Source organism: Malus domestica, chromosome 01 (genome assembly GCF_042453785.1).
Source record: "Malus domestica chromosome 01, GDT2T_hap1".
Lineage (NCBI taxonomy): Eukaryota > Viridiplantae > Streptophyta > Magnoliopsida > Rosales > Rosaceae > Malus > Malus domestica.
In genome coordinates, this window is record NC_091661.1 from 26210502 (window position 1) to 26230485 (window position 19984).

The window sequence follows — 19984 nt, forward strand, 5'->3', positions numbered from 1 at the left end:
TTCTTCTTCGCAGAATCGAATTCTTTTCCTGCGAAATGAACTACTCCAATGTAAGAAGGGTGATTTATCTATTGCTGACTTTCTTGATAAGATGAATGCCATTGCTGACAATTTGGCTCTAGTTGGTAAGCCTGTGGACGATGATGAACTCGTCCAAATCATTTTGAATAATCTAGGTTCCGCGTTCGAAATGACGGTTAATGCAGCACAGGCACGTGATACTCCGATCACGTACCCTACTCTTGAATCTCTTCTCCTGACTACAGAGAGGAGAATGGCTGAACAAATTGTTTCACTAGTTGAATCAGCCTCTGTGAATGCCTTTGTAGCTGCAAGAGGACGTGGTGGACGTTCTCGTGGTGGTGGACGAGCTGGCTTTCCGTCTAACCGTGGTAGTGTCAACCAACGAGGTTTTGGTCCTCGCAACAACAACAATAATTACCAACGTGTTCCTGCCAGTAATGGGGAACGTTGTGGAGGATGACGAATAACCTGCCAGATTTGTGGAAAAGAAGGGCATCCTGCCCTTGACTGTTACCAGCGCATGAATGCTGCATACGAATGACGCATTCCAGCCCAGCGTCTCAGTGCAATGGCCTCCTCATCCATCCCCTTGAACCGTCAGAAAAATGGTTCGTGGTTAATTGATACAGGCGCTAATGCACATATCACACCTGATCTCCAGAATTTGGTTAATCCTAAAGCGTACAACGGTAATGAAAACATTGGTGGTGTAGGTAATGATACTGGACTCGTTATTGCTCACTCTGGTTCAAATCAAATTAATGCTAATTCTTGCTCATTTAACCTTAAGAATGTTTTACATTGTCCGTCAGCTTCTACCAATATTATCTCTGCCCATAGATTTACCCTAGATAACAAATGCTACATTCTAATTTTTCCATATTATTTTGTTGTTAAGGACCTCAAGACCAAGAGGACGATTTTCCAAGGGAGGTGTGAGAATGGGTTGTACCCATTTCCAAATGGCCGTGGAGTATCCAATCATCCTTTTTCAGCCTTTGTAGGCATCCGTGTCTCTGCACAGAAGTGGCATTCTCGTCTAGGGCATCCTGCTTCTACAATCATAAAGTTTTTAATTTTGAATAATCAAGTGCCAATTCATGGCACAAGTGATGTCAAGTTTTGTCAGTCTTGTCCGTTAGGCAAAAGTTCCAAGTTGCCTTTCAGTTCATCCGAGTCTATTTCCATGTTTCCCTTAGAACTTTTACATTCCGATGTTTGGTGCTCTCCAGTAATTTCAAATGAAGGTTTTCGTTATTATTTATTATTTGTGGATGATTTTTCACGATACTCTTGGATTTTTCCCATGAAAAATAAATCAGAAGTGTTCGAGATTTTTGTTAAATTCAAAACAAAAGTTGAAAATATGTTTAATTGTTCAATTAAAACTCTACAATGTGATGAAGGTGGAGAATACAAGAGTCATGCATTCAGTCAATTTCTTGCTTTACATGGAATTTCTCAAAGGTTTTCATGTCCCAAACATCCTGAACAAAATGGTCTCGCTGAGAGAAAACATCGTCACATTGTTGAAACTGGTTTAGTCATGTTGTCTCATGCTCATGTTCCTTCCAAATTTTGGTTTGATGCCTTTTTAACGGCAACATATCTAATTAATCGACTCCCTACTCGTGTATTGTATAATACTTCACCCTATGAAAAATTGTTTCACAAAAAGCCTAAATATGAGTCATTCAAAGTGTTTGGGAGTCGTTGTTTTCCTTGGTTGAGACCGTATACTAAAAATAAACTTGAGTCCAAATCAAAGTCTTGTGTATTTTTAGGGTATTCGCTGGATCATCAAGGATATACATGTTTGGATTTATCCACGAGACGAGTTTATTTGTCTCGCCATGTCCTATTCGATGAGGACTCTTTTCCTTTCCAGGAACTCACACCTTCAGTGGAATGCGTTGATAACGGTACTGTATCTTGCCATGATTTATTTTTTAATTATCCAAATGCTTTCCCTCAAGTCGTGTCTCCCCCCACTACTCCACCTCCACCTGCGTCAGCATCTGTGTTACACCCACAAATTAATCCTAACCAATCTCCATTGCTGCTACCACTTATTAGCCAACCTATAATACCTCCACCATCTCCAAATCATCTCAACGTGTCTCCCCAAAATCCTAGACAACCTACATCAGCCATAGGACCCTCAAATGAGCAAGAAATAGTTTCGTGTGTCCCAAATAATGAACCAGTGAGTGAGTCCGTGCAAGAATCACAGCAACATCATCCAATGACTACTCGTTCCCAAACTGGTGTTCGTAAACCAAACCCTAAATATGCATTGCATGTTGTTACTACTGACAACCTTGTTGAACCCACTTGTTTTAGTCAGGCTGTAAAACATCAGGAGTGGAGAGATGCAATGGTAAAAGAGTTCAATGCCCTGCAACGGTGTGGGACATGGAGTTTGGTGCCCTATCATTCTCAGATGAACTTGCTTCCTAACAAATGGGTGTATAAAATAAAACGGTGTGCATATGGTTCCATAGAACGTCATAAGGCAAGGTTAGTAGCCAATGGCTTCCATCAAAAACAAGGGATTGACTACACTGAGATCTTTAGCCCAGTGGTTAAACATAGTACTATTCGGATGGTTCTTAGTCTTGCAGTATCGAATAAATGGCATGTTCGTCAACTGGACGTCCAGAACGCCTTTTTACATGGCTATCTAGCAGAAGAGGTGTATATGAGACAGCCCGCAGGGTTTGTCGATCAGCAATGCCCAACTCATGTTTGTAAACTGCAGAGAAGTTTGTATGGTTTGAAACAAGCACCTCGTGCTTGGTTTCAAAGGTTTTCCGAATTTTTACTTCAGTTGGGTTTTCAAGCTTCAAAGTGTGACTATTCATTATTTGTGTTCAAAAATCGTGGGGTTTATTTGATTCTTTTGATCTACGTCGATGATATTTTGCTGACAGGGAATAGTCCAGTTCAAATGAATCATTTAATCCAGAAGCTTGGTACGTTGTTTTCGATGAAGGATTTGGGGCCTCTTCATTACTTTCTTGGTGTTGAAGTAACATATTTCAACAACAATATGCATATGGATCAGTCCAAGTATGCTCTTGATCTCTTGAAACGCACCAAATTCATGGATGCTAAACCTATCTCTACCCCAGTTCCCTGTGGACAAAAGTTGAGTGCTTGGGATGGTGAGACGCACAGTGATCCTCAAACTTACAGAAGTGTTGTTGGTGCCTTGCAATACTTGACAATAACAAGGCCAGATTTGTCTTATGCTGTTAACCAGGTGTGTCAATTTATGCATTCCCCAAAAACTACTCATTGGCTGGCTGTAAAACGGATTCTACGTTATGTGAAGGCAACGTATGATCATGGCCTGGTATATAAACCAGGAGGAATGCAACTCAGTGCTTTCTCAGACGCGGATTATGCCGGTGATCCGGACACGAGACATTCTACTGGTGGGTTTTGTATTTACTTGGGTTCGAACTTAGTTTCATGGAGTTCAAAGAAGCAGAAGACAATGTCTCGTTCTAGCACTGAGGCCGAATACAGACAACTTGCGTACACTGCTGCTGAAATATCTTGGTTGCGTTCGTTGTTCAGGGACTTGCAACTTAATCTTGCTTGTCCTACGATTTGGTGTGATAATATTTCCTCAATTTCCCTGGCGTCTAATCCAGTTTTTCACTCACGCACCAAGCACTTGGAAGTTGATTATCATTATGTGAGAGAAAAGGTAGTTCGTGGAGAGGTGCTAGTGAATTTCATATGTTCCCAAGATCAAGTTGCAGACCTATGTACAAAAGGTTTGTCTTCTGCACGCTTCAAAATGCTGGTGTCCAAGCTTCCAGTCGTTTCTCGTTCTGTTAGCTTGCGGGGGGATGTTAGACGCACAGTTAGAACTTGAAAGTGGGAACCAAGAAGTATGGGCTGTCAGTTTTATATATCAGTTTTCTATCTCCACATGTGGTCTTCGACAAGTCAGGCACGGACAGCATGGAGATGATCATGGACTTGTTAATTTTATATTTGTCCTCAGCATGTGCAGCATGGACTGCTTGTTAGTTTATAGGTCCTCAAACACATGTACCACGTGCAACATATTCCTGATGTATTAAGTACGTAAATATAAATACATGCAGCCTCTCTTTGTAGAGGATGAATCACAGTGAAAACCTTGTGTAGAGTTATATCTTTCCTGTGTGTTTTGTTTTCCCTACAATCTACAATCCTAGATCTTTTAAGTGGATGCCAGGTATTTGTTGATGACGACTTGGATAATGGAGGGAAATCAGAAAATAATAAGGAAGATGAGTAGAACTGCTACCCAACAGTCTCACCAAGAACCTTTAAACATTTTCATTGATGATGATAACGATAGCCCTGATCAGAGTGGCGTCCAAAATCCAACAGATGATTCTACCTCACCAGCTTCACATAGAAATGTGTTTGTGTTTCCAAAACCGAAGGATCTTCCAGGTGAAAGTTCCAGTGATTTGGACGTTGGAGGCTCATCTCGACCGAGGTTCAGGGAGGATACAATGGTTTGTAGGTTTGTTGGGGCCACCATTTCGGATGAGCCAGAGGAGGTCGAAAATGCTTGCCACCATGGTTTAGTCGACCCGACAATAAACTTAAAAGAGGCCATGGATGATATCAATAACATGTTCGGGAAGCCTATGGATTTTGTAAGAAAGAGGAGAGTGAAGAAGCAGGACAGAGGAATTGATAGGAAAGAAGATTTTGGTGGGTTTTCTATACTTCCTGATGATAACTTGGACCAAAATGCTAGATTTGTCGGGAGGATCAAGAGGTTCGGATTTGTTCGAGGCCACTGTAACAACAAAGGAGGCCATGGATGAGATCAATAAGATGTTTGGAATGCCCCTGGACTTCTAGGAACAATTGCAATGGCGGGGTGTGTGTGTGCGCGCTGCAGTTTTCTCGGATTTGTTGTGGAATGTAATGAGTTGTGTTCTTTCCCCATTCATCCCTTGTACTTGAAGTTTCCAATTTTAGTTTGAGCTGAATTGTGCCTACAATCTCATAAACTTTGTCCCCTATTTTCTACATAATCCAAAGAACAAGAACTTTCGGGCATCTAGGGAACCTGAGATGATAGGATCCTAAGGCAATCACGCACTGTCATGTTTTTTAATCATCTCGCATCCCAAGTGCATGAGAAATTAGCCAGTTTCTCTTCGAAAGAACGGATAAAACAAATAAATGAAACATGTCATTTCATCACTTTGCAGTACAAAACCAGTTTATGCAAGAAACAATACAACTTCTGAGACACAATAACATTTGGAACACAAAAATCAAACAATGGAAAAAAAGAAGTAACAAAGGTTAACTTAAGGAGGAAAATTAATCAGCGAAAACCCGGTGTTCTGAATCAAGAGTGAGTAGTAGGGCAGTTAGAAGGACGGAAAGCCAGGGGCCCTGCAGCATAAACAACAGCCTCATAGTTCCTCCCCCACAACCTCTTGTCCTCGTAACGAAGCGGGGCGCCATAGAGCCCGTAATTCACATTGCTGAGCTCACTGCACTTTTCCAGAGGAGAAGAAACAAGCTTCACTTTGCATCCATGAAGAGGATGGTCCAAAAGATGTTGTCCAATTTTGAAGCCATCAAGCTGTGCATAGAAGTAGCCCTTGACGTCCGTCACGAAAGACTTGTAGAAGCTCACCTGGCCCTTGTGGTCCTTGCAGATGACGCTGATTTTTGCCGACGGAATGGGCTCAGCCTCGGTCAAGGACCATGTTCCGTAGTGGTCACAGCTCTGGCAATACACCACGCCTTCCACCACCACATGGTCCGGTTGCTCGGGGGTTTTCAGGGAGTAGTCGGTGGCGGTTGCGGATGGGAAGGAGAGGGAGATGAGGAGGAGGGAGGAGATGAAGATTAGAAGACTCCTGCTTGCCATTTCTTGGGGGTTAGGGAAAGGATTGCAGGAGCTTGTTTTGAAAGTGCTTAGCAGAAAAGCTGGGTTGAGGGAAGAGTGATTGGATGGGGTGGTATTTATAAGGTTAGTGGATTGTTTGGCGACACAGTCTAACGTTGTCGGACGTGGGAGCTACTAAGTTGCATGTCAACTACCACTACGCGAAGGCCACTGGCATATGCCTAATCAAAATCTTCCCAGTATCTCTATGCTTGCTTATATTTATTGACATTGAACTTGGCTGCGATGTAAGAGGGTGGACACATTCCCGTACTTAACTGACCTAACTCACATCAATGAGTTATATTTTTTTATTAAAATTTTAATACTAACTATGTTTGCATATTATATCGACAAATTTGCAAAGCATCCTAGTTGAAAAGTCAAAACAATTTTGGCTAATTTGATTTCTTATTTATGATCGTGGAATACGACACCTTTTGGTTCGATTCTTGGCATTAGCTAACAGCACGATGATGGCTAGGAAATGTTGAAATACTTCTGTGAGTCTTCATGACCCTTGAAAGAATGAGTTACTATAACGAAACCACCAACTGGTCTCCTTTTTTTCAAAATAGACATCTTTAATCTAATTTCTTTTAAGATTCCTAAAATGTTAAGTCTTTCTTTTTTCACACTCGCGAGTCTTCGAATGTTGAGAGAATGAATTTCACGTTGGAAAATTAAAAATCTTGCTTGCATCATGTTTGAGACCTTCAATCCAATCCACTCAACCAATTGAGGGATAACCCCCCCCCCCCCCCCCCCCAAAAAAAAAAAGAAAGTTGCTCTTCTCTCTCATTGAAGTTCATCCTACATGAATGAACCAACAAACTGATTGCCAGGTTGATTTACTGTTGTGTTTTACTTTTACAGTTTTACTCTGCTGAACAAAAGGATTATGTTTTCCACCCTATCTCAGGTTATATACAAGTAGAATTCTATCCCCCTGCTGTAAATACAAGCGGTATTAACTTAAGGTAAACATTTTTTTGTGCCTTGCCACCCACGGAAGATGAAGACTTGCACATGGTTCGTAGTGACAAATCTTGGCATTCATCTTCTAGCTTCCATCATGAGACATAACTTCAAGCTCCGCCCACCAAAGAGGTGAGAGTTTTGGTGATGCCCCGTCGGGTGTAACTCCGGTAATTTCTCTTAGTCTTGCAGTGACTTCTCTCATTGGAGGTCTTTGTTTTGGATCAGGGCGGGCACAAGATCTTATAACTTCCCCGATTTGCTCCAGTTGCTCTTCGTGGAAAGACTCTAGAGTCGGATCAACCATTTCTCTGAGGGGCTGATCGCCTCTCAAGTAATCCGCACCCCAGTCTTCAAGTGAGACATTATCCACTGCATAAGGGAGTCTGCCTGTTACCATTTCGAACAATATGACACCAAAGCTGTAGACATTGCTTTCTCTGTTTGCCGATGGTATGGTAAAAAGTTCTATGCTGGATGATTCTTTTTCAGCTTCAGCTATCTCGTTCGAGAAGCTAAATTCTGAGACTTTTGGTGCATAATCCTCTGTTAGCTGGATGGATCCTGAATTCAAGTTGTTGTGAGCTATAGGCGGGTTCAGCTGGTGCATGTACTCGAGGCAGTAGGCCATGCCCATTGCGATTCTCAGTCGCATTCCCCAGTCCAAGTGCTCAGCTTCTTTTACTGCAGTTTTCACTAGCATTAGATATCTCATGCATAATTAGCACAAACACATACATTTGAGAGAATGTAGCTCTATACTCACTGTGTAAATGCTCAAAAAGTGTCCCATTTGGAGCGTATTCAAAAACCATCATTCTGGTGAAAGGTTCCCCTTCCTCACAGTACCCGATAAGGCTGACAAAGTTCTTGTGGCTCAGTTTCGATAATTTTTCGATCTGAAACCATAACCATTGGAACATTAGGCCCTGCCAGAACAGATTAAGCAAGCATATAAATATACAACTTTTGTTTGTTTCATACCTTCTTCCTAAACTGCAACTCTAAATTGGTGGTCCAACAGTAATTGGCAGACGGCTCTACAAGGGAAGCCACGGCAATTTCAACACCACTAGACAATGTTCCTTTGTACACTGTACCAATCGGTGAAGAACCTATTACATTACTGAAATCTTCACAAGCCGCTTCAAGCTCTGATCTCTTAAGATTTGGTACACCTGCAATCAAAATTCCCTATCATGATTAATCCAGAGAGATACAAAACTTGCAGCACGCACAATGTATCTAACTGATGGCAGAGATCATCTTTTTCTATTATCAAATAAGCCTTACCAGTTACAAACGCTTTCTGTAGCTGTCCGCTTAACCCTGTGGCCCAAGGCTTGACAGTAGCTACCTTGTTGGTCTTGTAGAGATACAAACAGATGAATGAAATTATAACAAAACAAGCACCACCACCTATGCCTCCAATTAATATTGCGGCTTTATGCTTCGTTATGAAACTTTCACTTTTGGAAGGGGCAGGCACCGGAGCAGAAAGTGAAGGTGGAGAAGCAGATGGGGTAGGTGCGGAAGGATTTGGTACTGAGACTAAACGAGAACGTTTTGCAACTTTTGGCGATAGTGGTGCGTTGGATTTCGGTGGTTTGAAGCTAGGACTATTTAAAGAAACTTGTGGTGGTAATTCATCAGTTGGAGAAGAGGGTTTTGCCACTCGCAGCATTCTCCCATGAACAAAGTGTTCAGAATGAGCGAGGTTCCTAGCAAAGAAAACAAGACTAAAGTAAGAGGCATATAATTGGCACTAGAATATGCACGACAGAAGGTAATAAGACTCATTTTCCTAGATCATTAGTCCTGCGAAGCCTCAATTGTAATCACATACCATGAATTAGATCTTTCATTGCAAGATGCTTCTCTGCCCGCACCAGAAAGCTGATTCTCATCAACTTGAAATTCAGAAAGCAACCCCAGATTGTAAATTTCAGGAGATAAGGTGCCAAGAAGCCGGTTGTTGTCAAGTAGGCTGCAATGTGAGCAGAAAACTGAGTTACTATACATACGTCGGAAAAAATGATCAAGAAAATAACTCAATTGTTTGACAGATCAACCTACAGGATTGCCAATGAAAAATTACTGCCAAGGTCAGCTGGAAGCGGTCCACTGAAGTTATTGTATCCTAAATCTAACACTTCCAATTCCTTCAACCTGCTGATCCCTCCAGGAATGATCCCCATGAAGGAGTTGTTGCGCAAAATACTGAAGAAAAATTTCACTTTAGCAGGATTCACCAGAGAGAGCTCAAAGAAATTTACTATTAATCATTACAGATCGAAGCAACGATACAAAAACACTTACATAGACTTTATGTGGACAAGTTTCCCGAGCTCAGGTGATAACGTTCCTCCAAGACAAAGATCTTTCAAGTTCCTGCACATCATATTACATCTAACTTTAGAATCAGTTGGGCAAAATCAGCAAATTGAAATCACCTATTAAGCACAATGAATCATAGCTTGAAAAAAAAATGCAATCCTCAAGTCTTCGAGTTCCCGGTTTTTACTTTCTTTTGTAGAATTCACGGGGCAATAAAACTAAGAGTAAAGCTATAACTAGTACTCCATAATCATGAATTATATCGCCCGACGATCATATTAGGCCCCTTCGGCACCTACAGACATGCTGTTCTAAAACCTCATAACATAATATTGATTACTTGGCACTAAAAATCTCAATTACTAACAAAATTCATCGGTAAATCAAAATCGAGGAAGTTGTTCAGTTGGTTAAGAACATTCAACCCCTACACCGAGCTCCTACGTTCAATCCTCCCCAACACACACAAAGTATCAATTGTATAAGAAGAAACGACACTTTTCCCTTTCGAACTTCGGTTTCAAATTAATATCTTCTTAACTAATTAAGCTCCTCAATAACTTGAATTAGTAGATTGTATAGAAAGAAAAGCAAGAAAGAAAGAAAGAAAAGAGAAAAAAGTACTCACAGAGCCACAACTTTTCCATCTGAGCATTCGACCCCGAACCACGAGCAGGGATCAACCTCTCCATCCTCATCGTTCCAATTCGCCAAAGCACCAAAGGGGTCGCTCTCTACTCTCTCTCTAAACCTCAAAAGCGCCAAACCTGCACAAGAAAAACAACCATCTTTCGTTTCAATTTTCCTTCACTTTCTCGGGATACAAACAGTAACCAGCAGCTCAAATCAATCCCATACCTTCACTATTCAAACCCCAACAAAAACCCAGATTCTGAATCAGCAAGCAGACCACCACCACACCCAGCAACCCCAACCGGTCCTTCAACATGCTGAACTTCCACTTCTTGATCATCTTTGTCACTATCAACAAAAACCCAGCAAAAAACAGAGCAAACCCAGCAGAGTCTTGAAAGCAAAATCCGAGTTAACCCAGAGAAAACCCAGCTGAGAAGTTTGAATTGAGTTGAAAAGGCAGATGAGTAAAGACCAAAAAACGTGTACGAAGAACTTGCAAACTAATTTAGACCCACAGAAGGTGTTTGAAAATGAAAAACGCGTACACTGCAATTACAAATCCATGTGTTTGATTAGTATAATCAAAATTAGTAACCCAATTAATATAAAGAAAAATTAATAAAAATAGCTTGAAAAATTTAAGTTTTAAAGATAAGAACAAAATAAAGGCTAAATGAAATAATACCATGATTGATTTTTTAGTATACAAATATGGTTTTTCGTTAAAATGAACAGTATCGGAAGTTTTTCATTAAAGTTCTCATTTAATATAATCTTAGTAGGTTTTAAAGGGAGAGATAATCTTTATGGGAAGAGAAAATCGTAGTAATGGTTGTTCAACTTTAATTCAATTGGAGTAATGATCAATAGTCCCTTAACTAAAAATATATGACCATTGATCCCTTAACTTATTAAAACGTGCAGCTATGGATCTTTTTGTAAACTTCGTCAGAATTCCGTCAAAATGAATTATGTTGGAATAGACCATTACTATAATTGAGTTAAAGTTTGAGGGATCATTGCTCCAATTGAGTTAAAATTAGATACCATTGCTCTAATTGGGTTAAAATTAAGAGATCATTGCTACATTTTTTTCATTCGGTTTTTCATATTTGCTCCTTAACTCAGCTTCATATGCATGACACGTAACTCATTTTGACGAAAGTTCTAACGAAGTTAAAGAAAATGACCATAGCTGTACATTTTGAGAAGTCAAAGAATTTTTAATGAAATAACCATTACTCCAATTGAATTAAAGTTGAGAAACAGTTGTTATAATTTCTTTTGGTGGGAAATTAAACTAGCAAATTTATTTTTTTTGGTAAACAATTAAATTAGCAATTAAGTGTGCGAATGGGTCCCAAGGGGTTGGCAGCAGTGTGTGATGTAGGACTGAGGGCTTGGAAATGGAAAGGTTGAGACTTGGGCGTAAAGCAACGCGCGCGATTGGATTTTAGTCAAACAGCCGGCAAAGACTTTTGGCATAGGAACATGGACAAACATACAAACAACACATCACCAATAATTAAATATATTAAATGAAATTAATAGAGACAATTTTCTTTCCGGTGTAATAGTGACATTGTGACAGTGTCATTTAGTAGTACTATTAATTTGAGAGAACTTCATGTCCTTATTTGAGAGAACTTCATGTCCTTTGGTTAGCTAATATTGACATGTTATCGACTATTGATATGTCGTTTTATATAAATATTGATACTATATGTGCTTTGATTATAGGAAATTTTAACGAAAAACTTCTGGTACTGTGCATTTTAACGAAAAATCATATTTTTATACTAAAAAATCAATTATGGTACTATTCACTTTACGTTTTATTTTGTCCTTATTGTTAAAACTTAAAATTTTCAAACTTTTTTTATTAGTTTTCCTTTAATTATATGTGAAATATTCAAAATTAGAAATAGACATGATGTAAAGGAAACGTATTCCTTCTAATTTCACTATTTTGGCAGAATTAGAATGATAAGTTTCTTTAATAAGTAATACATTTTTTACTTTATGTTGTATATAATTTTTCATTTCTTCCTTCAAAAGTTCATCATATCTTAAATATGAGGCTTATTTTTAGCTACGCTCCATAGCACTCGATTTTGATCTCACTTTGCACTATGTAACTCAAAAGTCATAACTTTACTCCCTGGAACTCAAAATTTGTTCCATCTTGTCCCCTTAAACTCTAAAGTCGCCCTCTACAACATATGTGAGATCCATCACCGAATAACATTATGCCTCATATGCCAATGAATTTGGTTTTAAGAACATTCACTATGCGTTAACATTCAATCATAAAATATTAAGTTTAAGAGAAGAAATTAAAAATTGTATTTTTTTTTTTTTTAGTTGTGCTTGAGTTGCAGAGATGGAAAATAAGGCAATATTGAGCAAACTTCGAGTTTTATAGATTTAAATGACAACTTTTGAGTTTTCAGGTGGTAAAATAAAATCAAAATCAAATTTTTGGGGATAAAGTGAAGTGAATTTTAAGTTTCATAAAATAAAATAGCAACTTTTAAATTATTGGAGCAAATAAAGATTATAAGCGTATTCCAGAAAACGTAACCAAGCATAATAAATTATTCATTGTATTTAAATGAGACCATATGATAATATGTAAATTAGTAATACGTTAATACCATGTGTCGATATACCCCACAACCACAAAGTTATTTTGTGACGGAGACAATGTCTTGGTGCCATCTTATTGACTTGGTAAAACACACTTATTTGGATAAGTCATTGAGTCGACAGCACACCTGCCAGGAAATTTACAAAACAATAATTATTTTTAATTAAAGTAAAAAATCCTCTTCACACTTGCCGAAATAAAAAATTAATAAAATTTTTATTGGTTTATAGCATGACGTGGACAATTCTTATAATAATTTTGCTTCAAATATGATCCATCCAATAGGATCCTCTCCGGATTCTTTTGGTGAGGATTCTATAAATTCTTAAATTATGTTCGTTCATCTGATATCGTGCGATAAATTTTTATTCAGTACTGTTTGTGTTTAATTTTAAATAAAAATATTTAAAATGATTTCTGACCGTACGATATACAATGAACGAACACGATTCACAGATTTCCAAAATCCTCACAAAGAGGATCTGGATTCATGATCCATAATTCTCAGTTATTATTCTAAGAATTCATTGTGTTTCAATTTCAAATTATCCTCCCGTCGTTAGAATAGTAATATTGTTCATAACAAGAAGATGAAATATCAAATGATCATGAATCAGCTTTATAATTTATAATTTGTTTTTAGCTAAAACGGGTTCAAAATTGACATAACTCTTTTTAGTTCCTGACATAAAAAATCGATAGAAATGGTTCATAAATTTGATATAACTCCTTACTTTGGTCCTTCAAATGTTAAATGGAAAGCAAGTGGAGGGGTTGACTGGATAAAAATACCCTCACTTTAAGGGATATTTCTAATAAATGATCAAAATGATTGACAGTGAACAAAATTAGGGACCACCTCCCGTGAAAAATCTATGTTAAATGAAAAAGCAAGTGAAGGGGTTGATTGGATAAAAATACCCTCAATGTAAAGAAGATTTCTACGAAATGACAAAAATGTTTTGCAATGGACAAAATGAGGAACCATTTCTATCCATTTTTTATCTCAAGTACTAAAGTAACAAGTTATGCGAAACTCAAAAAACAAAAATGGAAAACAAGAAAAAGAAAATGATGATCGCACGATATATAATGAAAGATTACGATCGCGAAATCAATGAGATTCTCAGAAAAAGGATCTGGCAAGGATTTTTTGCGCCGGATCCTTTTCCAAAAGAGTAAACTGTCGGTTTACCCCATGAACTTTCACCTCACTTTCGATTTCCCCCCTGAACTTTTCCATTGAAAAATTAAGGACTCAAACTAATTTTTTTAGCCAATTTGCCCCCTACCGTTAGTTTTTCATATATTCCATCCATATTTTCGTTAAGTGAGACCATGTGCACAACATGTGAGGGTAGTTAAGTTATTTCACTCTTAAAAATGATTAAAAAACTGAAAATAATAAAAAAAGCAAAACTTTCCCTCTATTTTTTCCCGCTAATTCCTATCCTCGATTTTATTTTTCCCTCTCATTCCTATGCATGAGAAATGACATATGGTGTTATTGTCTACCATTTTTATTTTCTCTAACAAATTAATAATTTGACAAATGCTAATGGTGTTATTGTCTCCAAAGCAGTGCATTAATATAAGAAACCCTAGTATTTTTTATGGACATGTTTCTTATATTAATGCACTCATTTTGAGACAATAACACCATGAACATTTGTCAAATTATTAATTTGTTAGAGAAAATAAAAATGGTAGTACATGCTTCAAAAAAAAGATTAACTTAGTTACTTATGAAGACAATAACATCATATGTTATTTCTCATGCATAGGAATGAGAGGGAAAATTAAAATTGAGGATAGGAATTAGCAGGAAAAAATAGAGGGAAAATCATTATTATTATTTATTTTCAGTTTTTAATCATTTTTAAATTGAAATGACTTAACTATCCTCACATGTTATGCACATGGCCTCACTTAACGGAAATATGGATGGAATATATGAAAAACTAACAGTAGGGGGCAAATTGGCTAAAAAAATTAGTTTGAGTCCTTAATTTTCCAATAGAAAAGTTCAGGGGGAAATCAAAAGTGAGGTGAAAGTTCAGGAGGTAAACCGACAGTTTACCCTTTCCAAAAAGAAACACATTTTATTTCTCTATTTTGGTTAATCGGCAGCAAGCAACCCTTGACTTTCAGATTTCTGTACAAACTCCTTAAAATATCCACGAAATTCCTTGTCCATATTCTACATTACTGTTGGCACGTGTATCTGTTTTGGTCCAGGCTTGGATTTTTAAGTGAATAAGCCGCAGAATATTTGACAGTTTATATGTTTTCTCTACAATATATTGAGGAGTATGAATTATTTATATTAAAAAAAAGAGAAAAAGATTAGAAGGTGGAAAGATTGGAATCCGATCCTCGTCGAATTCTCTTTGTGAGAATTTTGAAGATTTATGAATCGTGTATGTTTATCGTATATCGTGTAGTTATAAATTATTTTAAATTTTATTATTTAAAATTCAATACAAATAATATCTAATAAAACCTAATCGTACAACAAATAATAAATTAACACAATTCACGAATATTTAAATCCACACAAAGAGAATCTGGTGGGAAAGATTGAACTGGAAAGCATGGTGATGTATTTGATGTTGGCCCACCTCAGCTCTTGGAATTGATAGGTTACTCACTGTACCACTTTGCGTGCTCACTTGGTCACCTACGTCACAATCCACAACCAATTTTAAGATTTTGTAGCCACCTAGATTATTAAGGACCTGGCTTCTTTCCCTTCCCCTTTTCATACATTTCTATTATTTTTTATTTGTGCGGTCACGGTTAAGTTACGTTAATATTTTATATTATTATTAATTTTTATCTTATTATCTTTATAAAAAAATCAATATAAAATGTTGACGTGTCTTAACCGTGACCACAAAAAATAAGAGGAGATGAGAGTGTATGAGAAGTGGGATGACAGAGAAGCTGGGTTCGTTTATGAATTGTTGCAATTTAATAATTAATATTTATGTTCAACAACCTTTTTCGATAAGTATTACGTTGGTGACAAATGAAAGGGAAAAATCGACTTTTGCAATTGTAAAGTAATTTCTTAAAACAACAAACGTGAGTAAAGTCAATTGATTTTTGAACTATGTCTCGTTTTTAAGTAACCTTTTTTCATACGTATTACATGGCTAAAATTATTTATATTGAAATAATTCAGCCTCTTGCACGCAACTTCTTACTACAGTGGTAAAAATGTGTTGAATTTTTGTATAATGCGTAATTTCAAATTTGGTCAATAATTAATTTAATATATAATTTAACAAAATTTAGCCTTTGATTAAAAAAAATAATAATAATTCGGCCTCTTCTCTTCCAGAATGTGCAGCCAAGCGGCTCACAAATCCTCGTGCTGCGAAGAATACAAATGGAGAAGGTTCTGGAGTATGTGGCTGTTGTCAAACTGAAATGGGTTTAGTCAATCCTCCAAAGCCTTGACTTAGCCCAAGCTGAGAAAGGATTAAAAAAATGGGCTAAGCCCACATACAATGAATTCATATCATTTAGTTTGGTCAATGGAAAAGGCCCTCTTGTTTCTAGAATTATTTTTTCGACAAACGCTAGGGTCGATGGGTTAGCTTTATGTCGGATCATGATTTGCTATGACAGGAGTAAGACAAATAGAAATAAGTATATCTCAGAAGTTCGGTTATGGACCCAACAACATTGATCGGATTGAGCTAATCAAACGGATCAGCGATGCTACCACACCCTGTTGTGTTCCGGAAAAGGTAGGCGAAGTCATCCAACTTCGTTGAGATCGACCATTCTTGTTCCGTAAGACACGAAAACCTGATTCGATTGAGGATCATATTAGTTTCCACTATTCTTAGAGATTCCTACAATCTAGAGATTGACGTGAGTTGCAAGTAATCACACTCTAACGAGAACACAATATCTACTCCTAGATATCCTATGGAATTCTCCTGTTTAATCCAAATTTTATATCTAAAAAGACTATCTCGACTAGTATAAATACACTTGTATAGGGTTCATGCTTGAATCTCATAAATTGCTTACTAACTTGATCGTCAGAGAGCTTTTGGCCACTACCCGCCCGGCACCAAGGTCAATCCGGATTGTTTGCTTTCTTTTCATGTGCCCTGAGTTGTGTGTCACATCCGCCCACAACTTTACGCAATTTTGATTCCAACAATTGATATAATTTGCATTTTTTTTCTTAGTTTAGAGTGAATAATTATTTGGTAACGCAATATTCAATTTCCACTATCTTCCAAGAAGTATGGAAATTAATTTTTGGAAAAAAACATTATCTGAATGTAAGGTCCCTCGTTCTAGTTTTCTTTTAATAGTAATACTTTTTTTTTTTTTGGGAAACTAGATAAACAAACCAGGACACAAAATCAGAAAGGTACAAAGAAAGCCAACAACAAGGCCAACACACAAACCACAAACACAAACAAGGCAACAAAAGGGGATAAAAGAAAGACACAAGAACCAAGTTCCAATGTCTCCCCTTCCACTACCACAACAAAAAAACATCAAGGGGGACAAGGTAATCCATCTATATTCAGCACATGAACCAAAGAAGTAGTAGTAGCGGAAGCCCAAAGACACATAACACTATTTTGATTTGCACAGTCTCTAAATAGGAGTAAAATTTTCATCTCTTTCTACGTCAATGATAAAAGTTGATAGGTTTTGGAGTGTGTTATTCATACATCATTTTTTACTTCTCACACACAGTATTAATTTGTGATTGTCGGATCGGATGAATTGAAGAAAATCAAATGATATAAATTAACAAGAGGTGAGAGAAGTAAAAAAGTGTGTGAATACCACATCCTTTTAGTTATACATGTGTCAAATTTTTAGTGAACCAGTACCACCACTCAATATTATCATCTGACTCTATCACCTCATGTATTTTTTTACACAATGTTTTATAATTTTGGTATAATAATTGACGATAAAAAGTAAGATGACAAAAAGTCACACTTTTTAAACCGTTTCCTTAGCATTCCTCAATTTTGATATTCCTCAAAACTAACAAAATTCCAACTTAATTAGCTAGATAAAATAAAAATTATAGTTCAATTAATCATCACATTCATATTCCCCCAAATCGAAGCAAATAAACAAACCCAGAAAAAAAAAATAAAAAAAGAAAAAAGAAAAAAAGCAAACTGTGTTCTAATTTTTTCTTTTCTTTTCCGAGTTCAACTAATTAATCAAATGGGGTAAAACTAAAGGGTACACTCCCTGTGGAGCCGCCGCACCGGAGCACACGAGGGGCACTTAACCAAACCGTTGATGTTGCATACCGTACAAGGAGTAAATCCAATCTTCTCATGATAGACCTTATGGCTCCCATCACACGTCTGACAGAGAACAAATCTCAGCCCTCCACAGAAATCGCACGCTCTGGGGTCCACCACTGGCAGCCGTTGGATCAACCTCTTCAGTTGCCCGCTCTCGTGGAGCTGTTTGACCTCCTCGACCCCACCAATGAAGAGCCCGCCAATGAAAACCATCGGCAGAGTCAAAGTCTTGTTCCCCGTGATCGCCTGCAGCTCGTCCAGGAACTTCCCGTCCATAGACAGATCTCGCTCGTCGATCGGGACGCGAAATCCGCGGAGGATGGATCGGACGGTTTTACAGTCCTCGAATGTCCTGCGCACGACGCGGAGGCTGGTGTGGTAGATGACCACGCGCTGGTCGGCGTCTGGTGGATTCGCGTTTCGGTGGGCCCACAAGCGAAGGGCTGAGGTGGATATTTTGACCCGGTGCAAAATGGACGCGCTCCGCGGGCTTAGGACCTCGGATGCAGGTTCGGGTTCACAGAGGTTTTGGATGTCTTTGAAAGATGAGCAGGAAAAGCTCCTCTGTGACCGCGCTGGTTTGGTTGTGTGCACCCTGCTTGGTGATTTCAGCCATGGTGACCACATGGAGAGAGAGAGAGAGAGAGAGAGAGAAGAGTGTTCTAGTGACTAGTGAAACTTTGGTGGGTCTCCAATGGGGGTTATTTATGCAAATCACAATTGTAATTAGGGTGCCCTAATTAGGTATGTGAAGTAAGTATTGGCCCTAGATAAGAACAAAGGATATATTTTGGAATTTCAAAATAATTTTTCTTCAACAAAAATAAATAATTTCAAAGTAGTTTCTGGTCTGGTCAAATTGATATATGTTTACAACTCGGTGCAATGTGTCGGGTGTATCACATAATTGGTCATACAATGTAATACGAGTTGGTTAAAAAAGGGTAATGTAATACAAGTTGGTTAAAAAAGGGTAATGTTAAAGTTACTATATTTATTATTATTTAAACCTTGGATTTTGCTATTGAATATCCCTTAACGTAGAAAAAAGAAATACCACTAGTGTGAAAGATAAAAGAGACGGTAACTTCGTAGTTTTAGCGGTGATTCACAAGGGGTGATTGAAAAACCATCACACATTTGGAGATGACATTTTCACATATGTTTGTTTCATTTTCCATCCTTGGCAATGTTTGAAAATAAGGTTCACTAACTTACCTATGTTTTTCCTTATACATTTCCTTATCTGGTATAAGTATGTGCATGTACCCAATAAAACGTTTTGAGCTTTAAATCCACTTGTAATTTTGAGTTATAACGAGTTTGTTTTTCATCTTCACATTGGCTAATTATTAATAATTTAAAGAATTTAATTTAGAACTAAATTCAATTGATGTTGCACATGATTATTTGGTCTAGCAACGTCTGTTTTTCATTTATATATTTGTTTTCGTTTGTTCATGAAAGTTTGTGAAATCACTATAAAAATTTGGTACCAATAGTTCACGGTCTATTAATATCTATCTTTACTAGTAAGTAACATGTTTTAAATTCGAATCTCATGAATAAAAAATTTGATACAAATTTATTCTCTGCCCCTACCAATAGTGTGAATATATAATTTTATTTAAAAAATATATATCGGTTTAAAAAATGAGACAATTTTGTTAACCAATTAATTCATTTAGGAAAAAAGCTTGAGACGTACTATCAACACCAATCAATCACTTATACAACTTCCATGCGTCCGGTGCAATGTGGTTGAACTTTCACATAAACGGTATGAAATCCAAACAAAATAATTGCAAGTTTTAAAATTCATAATTATGCGTGATTTATATTATTAAAGAGTCACAAAGGTCCCGGTCCATTAAATCTGGATGCAATGAAGTATTTTTACTCACTCGCGCGTGAACATACTGACTCAAAATTTGATTTTATCTATCTTATCTTATGATATCTTCTCATTGAAAATGTTACGATGTCATCTCATTGAAAATGCTACTTCTTCTTTTCCTTTCACATATATTTAGATTAAATTAAATTTTTTTATTTAATTCATTCGATTTGATAGTCGAAAATTAAGATGAATGTGTAAGAAGTATAAATTGATGTGTAGAT

General features: G+C 37.3%; 3 protein-coding genes across 3 annotated transcripts; all 3 read right to left on the reverse strand.

Moving 5' to 3' along the window:
* Positions 1 to 5220: 5220 nt before the first annotated feature.
* LOC103417783 (non-classical arabinogalactan protein 30-like) lies at positions 5221 to 6054 on the reverse strand. Its single transcript, XM_008355941.4, has one exon. It carries the CDS (start codon positions 5933 to 5935, stop codon positions 5405 to 5407), a length of 531 nt encoding a protein of 176 aa, XP_008354163.2. The 5' UTR covers positions 5936 to 6054; the 3' UTR covers positions 5221 to 5404.
* A 700-nt stretch (positions 6055 to 6754) lies between these two features.
* LOC103417782 (inactive receptor-like serine/threonine-protein kinase At2g40270) lies at positions 6755 to 10483 on the reverse strand. The gene is made up of 9 exons (XM_008355940.4): positions 10127 to 10483; positions 9897 to 10035; positions 9251 to 9322; positions 9008 to 9151; positions 8778 to 8918; positions 8225 to 8652; positions 7916 to 8109; positions 7698 to 7830; positions 6755 to 7615 (listed from the first exon to the last, which is right to left on the reverse strand). Exons 1-9 carry the CDS (start codon positions 10239 to 10241, stop codon positions 7017 to 7019), a joined length of 1965 nt encoding a protein of 654 aa, XP_008354162.2. The 5' UTR covers positions 10242 to 10483; the 3' UTR covers positions 6755 to 7016.
* A 7305-nt stretch (positions 10484 to 17788) lies between these two features.
* LOC103426437 (uncharacterized protein At5g39865-like) lies at positions 17789 to 18490 on the reverse strand. Its single transcript, XM_008364525.4, has one exon. The coding sequence runs from the start codon at positions 18488 to 18490 to the stop codon at positions 17789 to 17791; it is 702 nt and encodes a 233-aa protein (XP_008362747.2).
* Positions 18491 to 19984: the final 1494 nt, after the last annotated feature.

Coding starts and splice junctions, on each gene's coding strand:
- LOC103417782 (XM_008355940.4), bottom strand. CDS start 10,241: ATGATCAAGAAGTGGAAGTTCAGCATGTTGAAGGACCGGTTGGGGTTG. Junction 9,152..9,250: donor CTTGTCCACATAAAGTCTAT/GTAAGTGTTTTT, acceptor ATTTTTCTTCAG/TATTTTGCGCAACAACTCCT. Junction 8,919..9,007: donor AATTTTTCATTGGCAATCCT/GTAGGTTGATCT, acceptor CTCACATTGCAG/CCTACTTGACAACAACCGGC.
- LOC103426437 (XM_008364525.4), bottom strand. CDS start 18,490: ATGTGGTCACCATGGCTGAAATCACCAAGCAGGGTGCACACAACCAAA.
- LOC103417783 (XM_008355941.4), bottom strand. CDS start 5,935: ATGGCAAGCAGGAGTCTTCTAATCTTCATCTCCTCCCTCCTCCTCATC.